This window comes from Lemur catta, chromosome 13 (assembly GCF_020740605.2).
Source record: "Lemur catta isolate mLemCat1 chromosome 13, mLemCat1.pri, whole genome shotgun sequence".
Lineage (NCBI taxonomy): Eukaryota > Metazoa > Chordata > Mammalia > Primates > Lemuridae > Lemur > Lemur catta.
The window spans coordinates 76288694-76308379 of record NC_059140.1 but is presented as its reverse complement, the minus strand read 5'-3'; the positions used below and the strand labels follow the sequence as shown (position 1 = coordinate 76308379).

At 39.4% G+C, this 19686-nt stretch overlaps 1 protein-coding gene across 2 annotated transcripts in view; it reads right to left on the bottom strand.

Moving 5' to 3' along the window:
• FLT1 (fms related receptor tyrosine kinase 1) overlaps positions 1-19686 on the bottom strand; it is a 163443-nt gene that overhangs the window by 81076 nt on the left and 62681 nt on the right. For both annotated transcript variants that reach the window (XM_045566841.1, XM_045566842.1), the window contains exon 11: positions 7279-7393. In XM_045566841.1, coding sequence (XP_045422797.1) covers positions 7279-7393 — 115 coding nt within the window. The remainder of the gene's footprint in view (positions 1-7278; positions 7394-19686) is intronic.

Sequence of the window (19686 nt, the reverse complement as noted above, 5' to 3'; positions counted from 1 at the left end):
ACTGTTTCACTAGATTTTAGTGCTGCTATTTGACATCTTAGCCTCAAAGAAACTAGTAGTCAAGTCTGCACAAACTTGAAAGCACTTTTCAAACTGTGATATCTAAAAAGTAGTGAAACAAAGGAACGAAACAAAATTTAGACAGCTTAAAGATTTGCACTGTCTTCTATTAAAGAAAAGAATTAGCAATATGAAACAAATTGTTGAGCATTTTTTTCAGTCAGAGTCTCGTTCCCTAGCTAGAGTGCAGTGGTGTCATCATAGCTCACTGCAACCTCAAACTCCTGGGCTCAAGTGATCCTCCTGCCTCAACCTTCCGAGTAGCTAGAACCACAGGTGTGCACCACAATGCCTGGCTACTTTTTTCTATTTTTGGTAGAGATGGGGTCTGTCTCTTGCTCAGGCTTGTCTTGAACTCCTGAGTTCAAGTGATCCTCCCGCCTTAGCCTCCCAGAGTGCTAGGAGTTGAGTGTTCTTAAATTTAACCCAACCTTGCATAAAAAGTAATGCATCTATATGAAAAAAATGAAAAAGCTAGTTTTTCGTGCCTAAAATTATGAAAAATAAAGTTGATCCAGTTATTTACAAATCTTTGCAGCCTGTCTCCTAGGACATGAATAACTGGTTATGGGCTTTGAAATTGTAGAGGCTGTGTTTATGCCTCCAGACTAATAGCGTGTCCTAGCTGAAGCATAATGATCAAGTGGGCTTACAGGCTAAAGTGATGTATAAGCTGAAATGTGACCTTTCCAAGGTGGTGAACATACTAAATAAATGGTTTTGCCATTAAGAAGAGCCCTAACATTTTCCTGAGTTTCTAAATAATGTGCTAGGCATTTTACTTGTGTTCTCTTATCCTAGCTAATAAATTAAGGTATTTCTATCTTTAATCTATAGATCAGAAAGACTTAAAAACATGCTCCTGATTTTTTAGCCAGCAAATTCATTGGTCCTAATTCTCAGTAATTTTCACAGGTTATAGTGGGTATTGCACAATGCTTTCTCTTCTGTTTGTTGGACGGATGTGCTTAATGACATCCACATATATATTCTCTGTGTATTATTGAAACTATTGGTAGTGAAAATATCTGCAATATGTGGCATTTTTCATTCAATTTAGCAGACATTTACTGAGTAATTATCAAGGCATTGCCAGATGTTGTAAGGGAGACAGAGATGAATACGACAAAATCCCTGCTCTTAACAACCTTTAAGGTGATAGAAAATTTCCTTACTTGAAGCTCAAATGTAAATTATTCTGTCTTTTGCAAGGAAACACTCAAATGAAGGCAAATAATCCATGAAGAAGAATATGACAGAGAGCTCAGGTATCTCCTTCCTTACTTTGATTATTAATCTTTGTAAGAGGTGGGAAATAAAAAATTCTGGGTAGACATTTCCTTTAATTATTGTATCCACCACATTAGAGTCATGGAAGAAAATGGAAATAGTTGGAAGAGAAGCTGTTAGGTGGCAACATAAACGGCTGTCAGCTGGTGGCAGCTGGAAGGGCAGAGATCATCAATAAGACTGTGACTCCCTCACGTTGTCTCAGGAAGTTTGGGCTCAGGTGCTTCAAAGCAGTTTGAAGATCAGAAACAGGGAGCTCAAATGAAGCCTTCCCGTGCTTGCTCCAGCACTGTTCTTCTTAAGAAGTTAGTTCTCAAGTGTTTATTGTAAAGGGCCTAAGTAGAAAAACTTGCTTAGATTCTCAGATTTATTGTTGCTCAATAAGTAAGTGGAAAACTCCATTCTGTTGGCTTGAGATTGAAATTATAAATAGCAATTACCTCCACCTATAAGTTATGTTTGGGTTTTTATAAAAATGATGTTGATTTTGCTAAATTCAGAGCAACTGAAAACAACAACTGGATTTCATGGCAAGGGAAAGTCGATTCAGATGTACCCATTTGCCATACTGAGGACCTGTGCAGGTAATCTGGGCATGGCTGTAGCCATTTTGCAGGTCTCCCACAAACAGTCAGATAAGTCGAAATTTTTGTACAATCAGAGAATAAAATTGAGGTACCCAGCAGTGAAATGAATCCAGGTTACATGATAAATGGCGATAGAAATGCCTTGGAGTCTTCTGTTGCCTGAGTGAGGCCTTCTAAAACAGACACGTTACCCACAGTGGAGCCTGCCCCAGAACTCACCTCTCCAAAGCTTCTATTAAAATAGAAGTAGGAAATGATGTTGATGGGAATTTGCATCATTTCTTTGTTTCTGGGTACCTGTATGTGGCCTTTGCTATGCACCAGACAGCGTGAAAAGCGCTTTACAAGCATTTTCTCATTTAAACCTCCCTATAACCTTATGAGATGGATGTATTACCTTGTTCTATGGATAAAGCGACTGAGGATTATAGAGGTTAAGTGATCCACCCAAAGACACACAGCATCACAGACAGGCCTGGGCAGACATTGCTTCTCGCCTTAAAACTCTTTAAAATGAATAACACAGATCTATCTACTCTTTGAATTGGTTCTCTCTACTCTTTGAATTGGTTTTTTTCTTGAGAATACCTCCTTTAATCAGCAGAGATGGGCACATAAGCTAAATGCCACTATGTACAGAAATGCTAGTTTCCTTCTTTGATAGCATTTTACGTAAGCTTCAAGTTGTTTTTCAATTGATATAATGCTATGTGGTTTGAAAATACTGATGAATGAAAAGGTTATAATTAAAGAAGAAAATTTAAAAATAAAGTAGAACTTACATCCTGTGATCAACTTTACTAAAAATTATCTGATTTCTAGGGTACTTCTCTTCTTTCAGAGGATATATTTTTAAATTATAAATTAAAATGTATTTTCATAAAAGACAAAAGATATTTGACAAGCAAAGTTTAAACGTTATAGGGTCAGAGAAAGGAGCTCAACTGTGAGCTGTAGGTCAGTGTATTTGGCTGGACTTGAAGACAACTTCTTATAGGGCAGTAAATTTCAATGTGTTAGTTGTCTGAGTTAAAGGGACAAGTCTGTTCCCATTGCTCATAACTATGGTTTCAAGGGGGAAAAAATCCAAAATAGCAATAACAATTGGAGCACCAAATATTGACTAAATAAAAGAGAAAGTGCTAAGAATCTCAGTTCTAATGTAGGTTTGAAATTATAATCATTTATTTATTAAGGTGCACCAAAAAAAATTCTCAAGGATATCTGCTTATATTAATTCTATAATTAATTTTCATTTTCCATAACTGAAATCAAATGAAAGGACTGAGGATGAGAAAGTGCCAAAATGACATCAGAATATCAAAGTTCGTATCAGTCAGAAGATAAGAGGTAACAATTCTTTCACATCTACTTAAAATTCACCGTGCCTCATTAGATAGGACAAACACATCAACCTACAACATTTTAAAAAATTCAATTCTGCGGTTGATTTAATAGTTTAGGATAAGCAGCCTTTCAGTGAGGTTTCCAGTCCAGTGTAATTCTATATTCTTAAAGGTTGCATATCTTTTTACTCCTCATTTTTACTGATTTTACTTTTGGGGTGCTTCCGCTTTGGGGGTGCTTCCACTTGGCCTGTGCAGACCTCGAGGATGTAGATATTAGAAACAGATCCTTCAAGTCCATTCTCTGGGCTCTATTGTATGAGCCAAGAATGCTCATAAAGCTATCGTTAAGTACTGTAAGTCTGCAGTTGCTTCATGCTCCTTCCTTCCTTCCCTTTCGCTAAGCATTAGTAATTTATTACTACCATGTCATTTGAACCTCACGGAACAGAATGGATGGGACGATGTGTCATTCTACTTAACTTCCAGCATTAGTTTTAAAAAAATCTATATATGGAACAGTGATTTTAATCTCGGGATATTTCTAATATAGCTTCGTTTTAAGTGTTTCAGGGAGAAATAAAAGTAGATGTGTAAAGGTCATGGGAGAATCTAACATTAACATAAGGTGGCACATTTGAACCAGTTGATGGGCAAATAGAATGTGAGAATTAGAAAAAATTGATGTGTGGGGGGGAACTGAAACACAAGCTGTAACTCTGTGATTAGTTCTATTGCTTTAGTCTTCTTTTTTTTTTTTTTTTTTTTTTTTTGAGACAGAGTCTCGCTTTGTTGCCTAGGCTAGAGTGAGTGCCATGGCGTCAGCCTAGCTCACAGCAACCTCAGACTCCTCGGCTTAAGTGATCCTACTGTCTCAGCCTCCCAGATGGGACTACAGGCACGCGCCACTATGCCCGGCTAATTTTTTCTATATAGATTTTTAGTTGGCCGTATAATTTCTTTCTATTTTTAGTAGAGACGGGGTCTCACTCTTGCTGAGGCTGGTCTCAAACTCCTGACCTTGAGCAATCCATCCGCCTCGGCCTCCCAGAGTGCTAGGATTACAGGCGTGAGCCACCACGCCCGGCCTATTGCTTTAGTCTTGAATGCGTCTCACACAGTACACATACTTCTCAATGTGCAGTCAAAATGATTTCAATGGAAATGTTGCTAAAACATTAAAATTGTCATCATTATCCAGCCCTACAGAATTAATGCTGTGATATGTATTTCCTGTATGTTTTTTTAACACAGGGTTCCTTCTACTTCCTACTCTATATCTACAAACCCAACAGTCTGGCAACCCGATTTAAACAATACAAACCCCTTACATTTGTTATTAGCAACTCCAGTTGATGACTCACTTTTCACAAATCTGGGCCAAAACTTACCAATAAGGAAACTGAATCTTTTTGTCCTCTATACCCTTGAGTTAAACAAAAAAAACAAAGAAAAAATTTCGGCAGGTGCTGCAGCGTGAGCGAGTGAGTGCTGCTCTACTGGTCTGCAGCGTGGCGTTACTGGGCAGGCTAACTGTGTGCCAGTGGGTAAAGGGATCACCGTGGTCTAAATGGGGACTTTAATTTACTTTCTAAAAGTATACAGAAAATAAGAACAGTTTTAACTGTAAAGGAAAGAGCATTGCATATAATTCACAAATAGCAAAATTTCCATTTGTCACCATCATATGAAAGATATCTTTTTTCCACATATACAAAAAGATATATTAGTAGATGCTAAAAGTAAAATTAGTAAATTCTCCTAAATTCAGAACATGAAATCAATAATTTACTTAAAGTCTAATTACAATGACAGTTGTTAGTAGGCTGTGCACCCTATATAACTTTGTTTAGCAAGAATATTAAAAGTTTTTCAGTGTAAGCAATTGTTTAACAAAGTCTCCATTGTATATGATCACAGTCAGTTTAGGAAATCATAGTAGGGTATATAAGATAATCACTTTATTAAAGTAGTCTTTGTATAGGGCTTTCTCATGATGTTTTTTCATTTCATCTTTATAACAGGAAGCTAGGTAGGGCAAATATCATTTGCTCCATTTGTTTTTTGGAGGAGAGAACTCAGGTTGAGAGAACTGATTTACATGTGGTTATATAGATAGAAAGTGCCAGAACTTGACCCTGGGGCTCTTGTTGGCAGGTTAGGCGGGACAAGTGCCAACTGTGTACAGAGGTCTATATTTGAAATCTTCTGTGTGACTATAAAATTATAAGACAATAAATTTGTTTCAAATATGCATGGAAAAAATCAGGGATGTTCTTTTATCTCAGCCAGGTTTTTTATTCCACTCCAACCATTTTTGACAGATATTATATATGGAGTCAGGCTGCTACTTCATAGTTCAGGCTAATCAGAAACCTCACCTAGCTTTCTCATTTTCCATTTTATTTCCTACTGTATATTTTTGTGGATAGAATACCAAAATAGAACTAGAAGTTACCACTGAAATTATGTTCATAAATTCTTGTTTGAATACCTAGCAGTGAACAGTACAGTCACCTGATATAGTCAGGAAAAGGCAAAACAAATTGATACACCAATGGCATCTTGAAATTTTTCTAGCATTTTGTGACAACAAGCTGTCTACTGCTAGTAAACTGAGGCAATTTCCTTTTTAAAAATATGTGGTATCACCCATTTTAAACTTTCAAGTTTATAGAATTTCCTGTTTTCTAAGTATTTCATTAAACTCTCTCATCAATAGCTACACATCACGGAATGTTTGACCACTGCTTATTTGTGCAAGTGACTGTTGATGTTATATAAACCATTACCACTTTAGCTAATTTCTGTGTTGGCTTAGTTGGCCTTGTTGACTGGGTTTTGGACTACGAAGACTTTGGTTTGAATTTCTCATTTACACTTTTAAGTTGTGTGGCTTTGGTTTAATCAACTTATAACCCCAGTTTTCTTATCTTTAAAATGGAGATAACCACTCTGGCCTGCCAAAGAACAATGTTGACATTAGCATATGTCAAAAAATTTTACATAATGTAAAATACAGATGTTATTTCTTGTTATTGTGAAATCCTACATGAAGAATGATGCCATCTACTTTGTCATCTTCAAATGCAAAGAATACAGCTGAATAAATAGATAAGATAAACATAACCACACTCCAAGTAGACATAGGCACTGTATTAATAGCCTCTACTCCAAATCAAGATATGCATGTGTAAATAGACATTTCAGCAAGGGGTAATTTGATATATTTTTTTCTTTTTTAAAAAATCACTATCCCTGTGCTGGACGATAGCACATTTTCAAGTGTATTTTTTACTACTTCAACAGGAAAAAGCCACTAGGTCTGAGACGCACTGAGACTTGTGGGGTTCACAGTCTTGTTACCCATTGTCAAGGCTCAGTGGGGGTTAGGGGAGTCGAAAATGAATGGCACACCGATTAGGTCATGAATCTTGATAGACTGTGTATGTTTGCATATCCCAACTTAGGCTTTGCCCTTGCAAAGAAAGACAGAAGGTAAAACATGGTATTTCATGAAATGGAAACATTCAATTTTAGCTGTAAGTCTTGTAATAGCTTTTCTTACTGGGACCCCACTTTATGTAGGTCATTGCTTCTCAGTCCTGGTTATTTGCTAAATCATCTGGAAAGCTTTCATGAGCCCTGAGCTCCACCCCAGAGATTAAGACGTAATAGTAATTGGTAAAGTATTCTAATATGCAGCCAGGACTGAGAAGCACTGACGTGGAACATTTTGATGTTCAAGAGGACAGCTCCAACTCTTCCATTAGGAACAAGTACTCATTTTCTTGGAACTTGTGGTTGGTTGGAGAATACAGCAGCTTGAGTAGTCTCAGTGTGTATCTCCATGAAGACATAGCTCAGATATTGCCTTTCTTCTCTTTGAATTGTTTGAAAATGTGAGTTACTTCTGGTTCCAATAAACCTAGAACTGGGAGCTGAGAGTGTATTTTTAGAATAAATATCCCAGCGCTCATTTTTACGAACAATACCTTATTCTTTCCTTCTATTATTGCCATGCGCTGAGTGATGCTCTCAATTCTGTTTCCTATGTTGCTGTCGGGACCCAGGATAAAGGGCTCTTCATTATTGGAACAAAAGTCATACCTATTAAAAAAAAAATAAGTCATCATAATGTTGCTTAGCAGCATGGTACAGCCAATGACAGTGGTGACAAGTGAAATGAAAACCATTGGATAAGTCCTCAGATAACAATGTCAAAAATTTTATGTGAATCTTCTTTCCTTTAGATTTTTTCCCTATATTCATACTCAAAACTTAAAAAATATATTTGCCCAATATGAGAAAAACCCCATGCCAATGTGCCACCATATATCCTTCCTGTTCTAAATGTTAAATATTAAATAAAATACATAAATTAGAAAATTAAATATCTAGATTTTCATTAGTTCCTAGTAGAAGTAACATGCAAACACAGGGAAATAAATGAAATTATGTTAATGAATGGAAACCTTGAGGAAATAACAGCATTTCACATCTCTAAAAGGCTGGCTTTTAATCAGAGTATTCAATTATACAACAAATTTTTCCCAGGGCTAATTAAGTGCATATGGAAACAAACAGCATGAAGCAGTTATTAAATTCAGTCTATTTCTATTCAAATTTTGGGATGTCATGGCAAGCTCTTTAACTACTCAGGCCTCAAGCGTTTACATATAAAATAAGGGTGTTGATGTTTATCTTTAAGGTCCATAAAATCTCTCTCTTTCTCTTTATTTGAAACATTTAATCATTTTGCATTCTTACCTTCTGGACTAGAATTTTTGGTGAGCAGAAAGCTTGCTGGTCTCTAATTTGTACATGGCTTGGGCAGATTCTAGAGATTTTCAAAGCAAGAGGAATTTTAAAGCCTAATTTCCAGAAACAATGAGTGGTTCATCTTAAGTAGGCGAGAGCAGTCATGACTTATGTGGGAAGAAAGTAAGAGGAAAAAGTAAGTGGGGAAAAAAAGGTGAGATAAAAGGCACTGTGGTCAGAAAAAGTTCTATTGTTATTCCTTTCTGGTTCTTGGGCCAAGAAAAAACTCTAGAATGTTAAACTTCAAGTCTGCTGGATTCGGCTCCTGTCCCTCACGTTGCGTGCCCTCCAACGTCCCCTGCAGAGTACTCACCACCTTTTGGTGTCCACTTAATGCCACTGGGCCAAAAGCTACCGGAGGACAGGGGCCAAATCTACTTATCCACTCTGTCTCATAGCCAAGCAAGGGCCTAGCATGTAATTGGCACTCCATAGACATCTGTATACATACCAACAGGACAGGTACCAGGTACGTGATACATTGTTTCTGGTAAGAGTTTTCATTTGTTTTAATTGTTTATTATTTTCAAACATACTGAGAAATATGGAGTACAGTGTGATAAACCCCCATATACCCATTTCTCAGATTTTGCCACATTTGCTTCATCTATCCCTTATTTCTTCTTGGATTTTTCTTTTGTGAAGTATTTTAAAACAATTTCCAGACCTCTTGTCATTTTAGCGCTACATACTTAAGTATTTCTTTAAAATATGCAAATTTTCTAATATAATCACATGCTACTTTTATACCTGATAGAATTAGCAATAATTCCATGGTAGTGTTTGTACCTAGACCATAGGTCAGATTTTTCCAAATGCTTTTAAAAATGTCTGTTTTTACAGTTAGATTATAAGATTTAAAATAAAAAAGAATTAATAAGAGCTAACCATTCTTTATGGAATTTCTGCAATATCTAATAGCTATTCCTTATACTCAACAGGTAAAATAAGTGAACATTTTAACCCTTATTGATTAGTAGTGATAACTGAACCAAAGAGAAATTATACACTTTCTCCTTTATTAGAAATATTTTAACGATAACATTTTTAAATCATTATATAAAAGTCACTTTGCCCTATCTTTCATTATTGGCATTCTCCATTTTCTAGATAATAACATCCATACCTTAAACTTCTATTTGGCTTTGTTTCACACACACTCAGTACATGTATAAGTATATGCAATATATATGTATACACGAGTGCACCTAGATTAGACATGTGTGTGCATTCTTGGGATTGTGACATCAAACAACTGAAGTCCCCAAAGCAATAAAAAAGATAAGAGAGGCCTTAGTCGAAGATCTTAATTTCATACACTCGGTCTTCAGGAAATGCAGAGAAATATGTTAGAGTAAAAAGCAAGTCGAGGTGTTTCCCAAGGGAAATACGGTCTGCTGTCTGAGTTCACTTGGGGCTGTCGACCTCTGACCCCCCCCACCTTCCCCCATGGCCCAACTCCCCGCCCACGGCTCTAAGAGCAGTTACTAGCTACATAAGCCCTAGCATGGAAACTATAGGCCAGACTTACTGCCAGGTCCTCCACATGAACAGGACAGATTCTGTGGCTATTTTCTAATTTAGGGGCTGTTATTTTTCCCTCTTTGTAATTGGAACCATAAAAATAGAATGTCATTTAGGAGCCTTACTCTATAACAGCACTCGAAAAGAGATTTAGGGGGAGGGGAATTTGCCTGAGCCTTAAGAATACATCAAGCTCTTAAGGAAGTAGACTGTGCCATGTTTGAAGATGCAAAGATAATCACTGTGCTGGGAACCTTCTTGAGGGGGGAGGAAGCTGAACAACAAGAGGAAAGCAGCTTCGCTCCTGATTTCGCACAGGAAGTCCACAGTGCCTCCTGCCAAAGCGAGATAAGAAAGCTCCCATGCACTATTCTGGACAAGGCCACTGTTATCAGCTTTAGCTCGGTGCTGTCCTCCCTATGCTCCAAGCCTCTGTCCCTTTCCTAATGAGCTTTAGGACTCCTGCCTCCATTTGCATACCGCACGCCAAGTACAATAGCATGGAGGTATATTTATAACCAGTGAAAGGAAAAAAATTTCTGGGGTAAGAGTGTACTCCATGTCATCTCTGTCGATTGTTCTGGGGTTGACACGACTCAGTTTCAGACAGGAGATTGGTATAAATAAATGGAAAGAAAGCAGCCAATTATGTATACAGCACATAAGCTGGACCCTACATGTCACATGTCAGTCTTTTTAGCTCCAAGTGGGAGCCATCTGTGGAGCCCTCCCATCTGGTCTAAGTTACTAGTCTTCTCTCTACATAGGATGGGAAACTGCCACCCTCCATGTATGTAGATGACACTGCTGACCTACATGCTTTGGGCTGGTTTTCTTGTAGTGGTGATGGATTTGCCCTGTTCCCTCCACACTCATAAATATCTGGCTTCTCTGTGACCAAAGACAGATGAAGGCAGCATGGGGCCAGAGGAAAAGGCAAAGCCAACACAGGGGTCAAACTTATAATCATGATGAATACATTGACTGCTGGCAGAATTTGTACTCATTTCTGGCTCATTTCAGAATCTGTGCACTTAACCCTGACACCATATGTAACCTGATACCCATGCACGACCATCATGTAACAAGAAATTATTATACTCCAAAACTTCTTTGCATCTAGTAAGAAAAACTTTCCCAAATATTCACTACACAAACACCATTACTATCCTGGGGATTTAATGTATTTTTTAGCTCTTTTTGCATGACATGGTCAGCTTCTTTGCAAAATTTGGTAAACATCTCTCATCTTACATAATCAAAATATATTGAACGCGCAATGTGTGCACAGTCTACAATTACAGTTTACATTAGAGCTCACTTTGTCACCCTGCAGTTCCTGAACTCAACTCAGTTTCCATTCACCTTTACAAATCCAACATTCAGGAAATACAATGCAGTGTGTACCCAAAGGCACCCTTTTGTGTTCACGTGGGCTTTTTCTTAATTGTTGGTTTTTAACAGTTCTGATTTTCGGATTTGCTTCATTCCTCCTGCCTTCCTTTCTCCTCTCCCACCTAAAACTTAGAGCTGGTATGTTCTTTTCTTTAGAGGATGGACTGTCGCATCTGGTGGAATCAGAAGGAAGAGTCCAGCTGGGTGAGCTTTAGCTACTGATGGTGAGTATCTGTGTTTTCTTTGAAGTGGCTCTCTCATGAGAAAATGATAGATTCTCTGGAGAATTAGGTGGCATGGTTCAACCCTTCATTTAGCCTTTCTAGAAACTGCCCATTTGTTGAGTGCCTGTTATAGCACCCAAGACTGCTGTAGTTATCTGGTATAAGAAATGATTTTGTGCAAGTTTAATAACCATGCTAATTCTACAAGGTCAACTCTACAACCTGAGTCTTAAGATGAAGAGTTGTTTTGTTTGTTTGTTTGTTTTTAGTATGCTCTTTCACCCTATCGTAAATGTTATTAAACTGAACTTTTCTTTCAAAATCCCTGTTGTGCTAACGTTTGACTCTTGGCTGTCTGAAGGGAAACTTGTTCTTACTGAGCTGCTACTCTGTGCTACTAAGGCTTGGGCTAGGAGCAATACATACTTTGCCTCGACTAATCCTTACAGCCACCCAGTGAAGCAAGTAGTATGATCCCTATTTCACAAACCCTTTTACCAATAAGGAGACTGAGACTCAGGAAGATCAAGTGACTTGCTCAGATTCACAGGGACAGGAGCAGAGCTGTGATTAGAGCCCAGACTTTCCTAGCTCTTTCAGCTGTACCAGAGCTTAGTCCATCACACAGGGGGACCTCTGTTCCCCAGGAACCTCCCTGAACCCTTACTACCATGCTTCCTAGGAGGAAAGCTGACTCAGAGTTCCCAAGGAAAAATCTGAGGGGTCCTCTGAATTCCAGCTGACACAAAGTCAGACATCAAGAAAAATTAAATTTTCACTTTCAAGAGGGAGAAAAATGTATCTAGTCTTTTGGTGGAGAAGGGTAGAGGGCAGAAGAATGCTTTATAATTACATTTTTTACATAAATTCTGGTTTGGGTTATAAAAATGCTTTGATGCTGAAATTATAGGAAATGTTTGCTTTCTACTGGCTAATGAATTTTATCATTTAAAAGAATCTTAAAACAAAGTAAAACAATTCAGTTTTTATCACCATTTTTTTCTCTTCCTGGTAACTTACTTTTGCCTGCATGATCAGTGGGCGTGCTCTGGGCTGGAGCTGGCCTGTTTCATTGTGGACTCTGGTACTTTAAAGAGGGCTCTGCAGTAGGGGGACAGGAGGGCAGTGGTGAGCTGAGCACCCCAACGCCCAATGGTGGTCTATTTGAGCCTGAGGAATGAATGTCTATGTTAAATGTATAATTAAAGCACATTTAATTAGGAAAAAAAGAGGCTCTGGAAAGTTCTACAAAGTCCCAAGACAGAGAATAATCTCCCATTCTCTTTTTTTGTGTTTTGGATGATGAAATCTGAGGAACTCTGCTTATCTGTTTAATGGGATTTTACTGCACGTGCTCGCCTGTGATTAGAATCTGTTTGTAAAGAATATTGAATTATTTCAAGTTAGGAAACAAAAGGGTAGAGGAGTAATAATGAGCAAATTGAGGCTGTAAAATGTATTTTTAAAAAAATGGAAGAAAAAAAGACCACCTGGAACAGTGCCAGAGGGCACGGCCGAGGCTGCTGGCCATCGTGGTTCACCATCCTGTGGAGGGGCTGATGTAAACACTCCTCTGCCACCGTGGGCGCCGTGTCAACACATCAGCGATAGTGTGTCTGAGCCATCAGATTAAGAGAATTTGCAAACACTATCTTTTCCCCTCCTCTCACATTCTCTTAAAACAAATAAAACAATATAGGGGAGAGGATGCTGGCAGAAAAAGGCGCAGAGTTGGAAGGAGTGTTTAGACAGAATGGTTCCTGCTCCTTTTGCTCCAGGAAAAGGGCCTGGGCCATCAGGGTGGTCACAGGGTCAGGCCAAGGGGACTCTGGAGGAGTGACTCTCTTGTGCCTTGAGAGACCTTGTGACGCCTTGGAGCCCATACTGAAAATTACTTCTTGTCTCGATGGAGAAGGGGGAGTGGAGAAGGGTTTTGGGGCCTGTAGGCTGTGGGTCAGCTCCGTGGACAATGGTGGAGGGGATCCAGCATCCCGGGCCACCTCTGTTTAGATAAGAGCTTTTCCGTGAGCGCCTTGGCTTGTGCTGCTTCCTGCTCTCGAGGGCCCTGCGGTCCATTCACACTTCCAACAAGGCCTTTCTTCCCAGCCCCTGCTTTCCTTCCTCCCCTGCTCTTCTGCCTGCTTCTAGCATGGGCTCGGCAGTCTCCCCTCCCCCACAACCAGACACTCCCTCCCATCCCCCTTCCCCCTCCTTTATAGACTCTGAGCCAGGGCCAGGGGATCTTACCACCCCACACCTGGGTGACTGGAGGCTAAAAGTGTGGGTGTTTCCGTGGTTACACCCAGATAGGAGGCTCAAAGGGAACACCTATTTTGTTCACTCGTTCTTTTACTTAGTGAAGGACTGCTCAGCTGAGGAAGGGTGATTTGATAAATTAAAAATCTTTAGGAAAATGATAGGAGTGGCAACAAGTAATATCCTTTAAAACATTTAAGAAGGAGGCTTAAGATGTTACCTCCAATCACTCAGTGAAGAATATTTTAAGCTATCATTATATTTGGTTCTCACAAAAAGGAGAATGGCTTACTTATTACATGGTGGTTGATTCTGAAACAACCAGAAAGCTTTGGGAATAATAGTTTAGCACAAAGAACACAGATTTTAGAACTAGCCAGACCTGAGCTGAAACCATGGTTTTATAATTTTTCTAGTTATGTAATCCTGGATAACAAAAGCCCAATTAAGAGAATCATAGTCATAGGAAATTGCTCAGAAGTCTTTTTGATTTCTTATACCATTCTGAAATTTTGTCATTAGATCACAGCCCACAAAAATCACTTTTAATAAATTCCCCTTTGAAGCTATATCATCGCCATCATTGAAGATGGTAAAATTAACCGTCCTGTGACCCTCACTGCAGTGGAAATGTGGTCAAGGTGTTTGCCTACTCTGTCCCACAGAGCATGAGAGAAGAAATCATTTCTTTGGATCTCTTGAAAGGTTATCCTTCTCATGGTTTGTTTTTATCTCATGGGCCACTTAATCTTGCACATGTTCCTTTCTCTTTCTGTCTCTTGACGACTAGAAAGTAGAGCATGTGGGCCGTATCTCTAAGGTCTTACCCCATTTTCTCACTTCATCCAGAGTTGCTCAATTATTTATTGTACTTTTTGTGAACCACTTCAAATTCTGTAGGAATGGATGTGTTCTTAGCAATGCCAACTCAAAAAGGCAACCTCATGATACCATGTCTTACTAGTTTTATGAAAAGCATTAAAAAATAAACAGAAAGGAAATAAAGAATTTACAGCAAATCCCTTTGGCATCAGCAAATGTTAGAGTGATACCTAACATTGAATGAGTCAATTTGTGTAACACACTCAGCACAGTGCCTGGCCTGCAGTAGACAGACCATTAGCGCTGCCATTTTATTATCTGACAACATTGAGAGCTACTTAGGAGCAGGCCTGTGTCTTATTCATCATTATAGCTTCAGTTTCCGGCCCAGTCATGTGGTAAACAGTAGAAGAGCAACACACGTCTTTGCTTAGGTAACTGCTTGATGAGGAGAGAGAAATCTTAACAGAGAACTGCCTGATGACATGGGGACCCAACCTCCCATTAGGCGTTAATCCTGCCATCCACATTGTCCTCAAATGTGCTGAAAAAGGGGCACTAGTGACCGTCAAGTGACCTCTCACACACCCCCTAACCTAAGCACCATGTCACCACCATCCGTGCCTATTCTTTCGCCATGACAAATATTAATGAAGACGGGATCTGCTGGGGACCTGGATAACCTCTGCGCAGCAGTATCAGCGCCTGACAAACTGATAGTCACGAGCAGTTTCAACTCAGGCAGTGACGCTGACATGTGGAGAGGCGTCTTCTGGCCTAATGGGAGATAGAAAACGGACCAGTAGTGGTCTCCTCCTTTCTTCAGGGGTGGGCAAAATATGGGCTCATAATTCCTAGCACCATTTTATTCAAATAAAACACAATTAGCTCACTCATATTCCACGTAAGATGTAAAATCATGTCCCCTGAAGCAAGCAGATGATTTAGCATCTTCTGTTATTAAGGATGTATATGTCTATTGAAGAGACAAGTCAAATTCATGGAACAATGTCAGAATACAGTTGAGCATATGCAAGTACAGTGCCCAGAGCCCACATGCTGCTATAGGCTGTGCAAGACTTGGGTCAATGAGCGTTTGAACAGCTGAGGTAGAATTCATGAACAAGAGGAGATCCTGGGATATTATAACTCCTCTAATTTCCTAAATAACCTGAAATGTCTACAATCTCTGATCCCATTCTGATTTCTTGGGAATAAGTCATCATAGTCAGAGGTCCTGTGCAAAGATGCAACTATGTTTCCTGGGAAAACATTAACTAACAGCATGGGTCATCTTGTTGAATTATTGTCCACTTTCCCAGATTTTAGTGTGTGATGATGCCACTTCAGAGGGAAGCGACTTTGCAGTGAGTAGCCCCAGAGCTGCCTAAAAGTGCTAGAAGCACTGGGCAACCTTCAGCAAACAAACTTAGCACTTGCAGTGTGCCAGGCACTGGGCCAAGTACTTCACATATATTTTCTCATTGAATTCCCCCGCACAACCTTACAATGTCAGTGTTGTTACCTTCACTGTATAGGAGGAAACCCAGATGAGGAAACCCAGACTCAGAGAGGTGGTTTATTTTGCCCAGAAACACACAGCTAGCAAATGGTAGTAGGTGACAGAGCCAGGACTCAGGCTTCAGAGTTCATGTCCTTAAACTCTAGACTATGTCACCTCTCTTGATATCACAACACAGGCTTCTTAAAACATATCTGCTTTCTGGATTACAAACTTTTGACCAAAAATTACTCATTTTAATGTCTGAGGAGTTGTTACAGAACCAATCTGGTAGTGACAAATGAAGTGCTTTCAATCGCCCGGTGGTGCTGTGTTGGGAGGCCACACATTTATAGTCTCTGTGACACATCAACCAGGACTGGTTTCCTAACAAGGTACTCTCTGTACCTGATCTGGAAAATGGTAAATTATATCTGTCTCCTAGAAGTTCTGTTATCATTAAATGAGAAAATGCATGTAAAAGTACTCAACCCTTCACATCCCACAGGTGAGTGCTTAATAACTTAGCTGTCAGTAAAGCAGAAATCCTAGGCCATACAGCCTCCCACCAGCCACAATCTTCCGTTTGCCTCCAGATGGTCTTTAAATGCCCATTTTTGTTTTCCTCATCTTACTCTTTCAAGGATGTTTTCATGGTCATGAGGGAGGATTTGTCAATAAGGTAGCAATCCATGATCACCTTACATAATTTTCAATGATGATGACAAAGCATATGGAACATTAAAGACCCAAGAAACTGGAAAAATATATACCCATGTAATTTTTTTAAAAGCCCGAGGGAAAATCCAAGACTTTCATTTTCAGACGTGGAAGGCAGAGTTTCAGGGATACAGATAACACATGCTGAAGAAGTTCCACAGGCAGAAGATGACCAGGAATGAGTCTGTAAAAGTCCCTCCATCAGTAAGAAGGGACAAGGTAGGGTTCTGGCCAATAGATAGCGGGACACCCAGGCACTGGCTGGGGAAGGTGAGCTGCAGCCAAATGACTGCCTGGCTCAACTATGCAGGATCCACTCCAGAACTTCTACAATGGGTCCAAACTTACTTTTCCAATTTGGGTTTTTATTTTTTTCTTAACTCACGCCTGATGAGCCAACCAAATTGTCTTCTGACATGTCTTGTTCAGCTCTTCAACCCATTCCTACCCCCCATGTCACTCTGTCGCATCTTTATTCCTTTCCCTTTCCATTTGACTTCTCAGGACCTACCCTCCATCTTTAGGGCTCAAATCCCACCTCCTCCACAGTGCTCCCCTGCACTCACCATCTGCCAGCCACGGCTGACCACACTGTAAGCATCTCCCATGAGACTCAACACAATGTTGTGTTGGAAATGATAATCAACAGGAAACCAGAGACACACATCTAGTCCTGAGCTTGTCACTAACTAGCTGTGAGATGAGAGATAATTATCTTTGAGCCACAGTTTCTGATCTATAAAACAAGCTCTTTTTAAAAATTAAATCTCTAACATCCCTTAATTCTAAGTGAATTAATCATTTGAAATGACTAGGTCAAGGTGTGGTGAGGCTGAAACTTGCAGCCTCATGTCCCCATTCCATTCACTCATCAAGTGCAAATTCTCACGTTTTCTCCTTCATTTTCTTTTGACCCCTCCTTTCATCTCTTTACTCTCCTATGTCTTCTTTGCCTAAATATCCACAAGCTTTGAGGCCCACTGTGGGCTGAGTGCTTGCTGAATCCTAATCCAGAACATTAATCCTGAACAATACACAAGAGAATGGTACTTTCCTGCAAGAGATCAAATACCCCAGCATGGCGAGAAAGTCACAGAGAGGGACAGTACTGTTAGGGGAAAGTGCCACAATAAATAGGCCCATTAACTGTTTGATTTGCCACCCTCCTGAGGGTGGACTTATTTTAGACCTACCCATCCCACTGGGGTTTATACCCCTTCAAAGGGTCCACTTCTTCCTGCAGGTTTGGGGCCCAAACCAACTGCAGGTCATCACTGGTTCCCAAAGATGTTGTGAAATTTGAGCCAAATTCTTCTAATTGCTGCTACCCTCTTTCTCCTTTTCTCTCCAACTCTCCGCTCAACTCCAACTCAACAAATAGCCTCAGTTCTAACTCACTGCTGACAAGAGCAAACCTAGTAAGTTGGGCCAGTGCTATCCCAAACCTGTCCCCTTGAGGACTTCCGCCTCTTCCTCTGGGAATCCACAGGGATCCACTCTGAGAAGCCACATGGGACATCAAGGAAAAGTAAGCTTCTGAATGTTGGCACCAGAAAGGACTCGCTGATGAAGTCTACTATAGCTATTATAATTAAGTAGACCATTGCATTCAAGGTGACAAAACATCCTATGAGGCTTCCAGAGAAAGTGTGAAGAAACAAGGGCCCATGACTAGAAGCTCATTATAAGGCACCTCCAGGGCCATAGTCTAAATCCATCAGGCACCTTTCCATCTTCTCAATCCACCAGCTTCTGCTTTTTTTACTAAAACGGCAGTGAATTTACATCAAAACCACAGAGTAGATTCCATATTTCCAGAAACAATCTACCACATCAATGGAGATATATCTAAAATGTAGATTTCCAAGCATAGGTGCATGTTTTACAAATGATTTGTTCTATTTCTCTATTACCTAACAATCTTGTGTCAGGACATTAGTTTCTAGATTTAAGAATGAAAATTTTAAAAAATCTGTGAATATAGCCAAAGAAAATTTGAGAGGTTCTGCCAATCTTCTTAAGGAATCTTCCCAAATTGCACGTCACTATCTTCTGGTATCCCAAATCCTGGGAAGCTACATTGAATCTTGTTGAATAGATCCCTATAATCAGCATAGACTTCCCATGACTCAGCCTTTTGGTTTAATTTAAAACACAATGAAATGTTTGATAGCAATTACAGGAGACAGTTAATTCATTAGAAACAATTATTCATCAGATTCATTGTATTATTATGAAGAGTGGGAAAAAGAGGAAAATCTCACAAAGCATAGAAAAGTGGCAAAGAGGCATTTGGCAAATGAACTCGTACCCTGTTCTCAGGACTTTGCATGAAATATTAATAAGGGCAGTTGTCTGAGCATTCACATTGGGTAGTGTGCACTTCCTCATCCAGTAATTATATAACAGAATGCAAGAAGTTTCTCATTAGTAAGTGAACATTCACTTTTGGCTTGTGATGAAAGCCTCCTGGATAAGATGGCCAGTTTTATTTGGCTGTGTGTTCAAGCTCAAAGTTTTGCTAAAGTGGTCTTTAGTCAAGTGGTCTTCTTTAAAGTCCTCATTTTGATTCAAGGTTTTGCTTGTGGCAAATTAAAATTCTCTGTAGCATGCCTGATTTGAGGCTGCATACCTATACCCACGCTGCATAGAATATATGTTGAGACACATAGATAGAAATTGTCTATAGACATAAGAAGAATGTGATAAATATTAAAACATGAGTTATGTGGTCATATTTCCAAAAGAAGAGCTTAAATTACAGCTTTCCTCAGACACCTGACCTACATTTTGCCCTAGGAAATACTGATTTTCTCAATTTTTCAATTGTTTAAACTTTTGTTTTGTAGACAGAAAATAAAATATGGGACATAAAACCGTTACAGCATAAAAATAATAGACATTCATGTTGGCAGTCAATTAAATTTGGGTCCTTGAGTACATTTCTAATTAACTACCATTAACAATTGTTTTGTTTTTGCCCTGTTAATTTTACATACCCCACTGATGCCCAAAGCTGTGTTTCCCCAAATGATCTATCCCTAACACATCGCTAATGATTCAGGCCTTCCTTTCTTTGCCAATTTGCTGACGTAAACAATAGAGAAATGCAATTAGGCAAGCCCTTCTCAGAGTTCCTA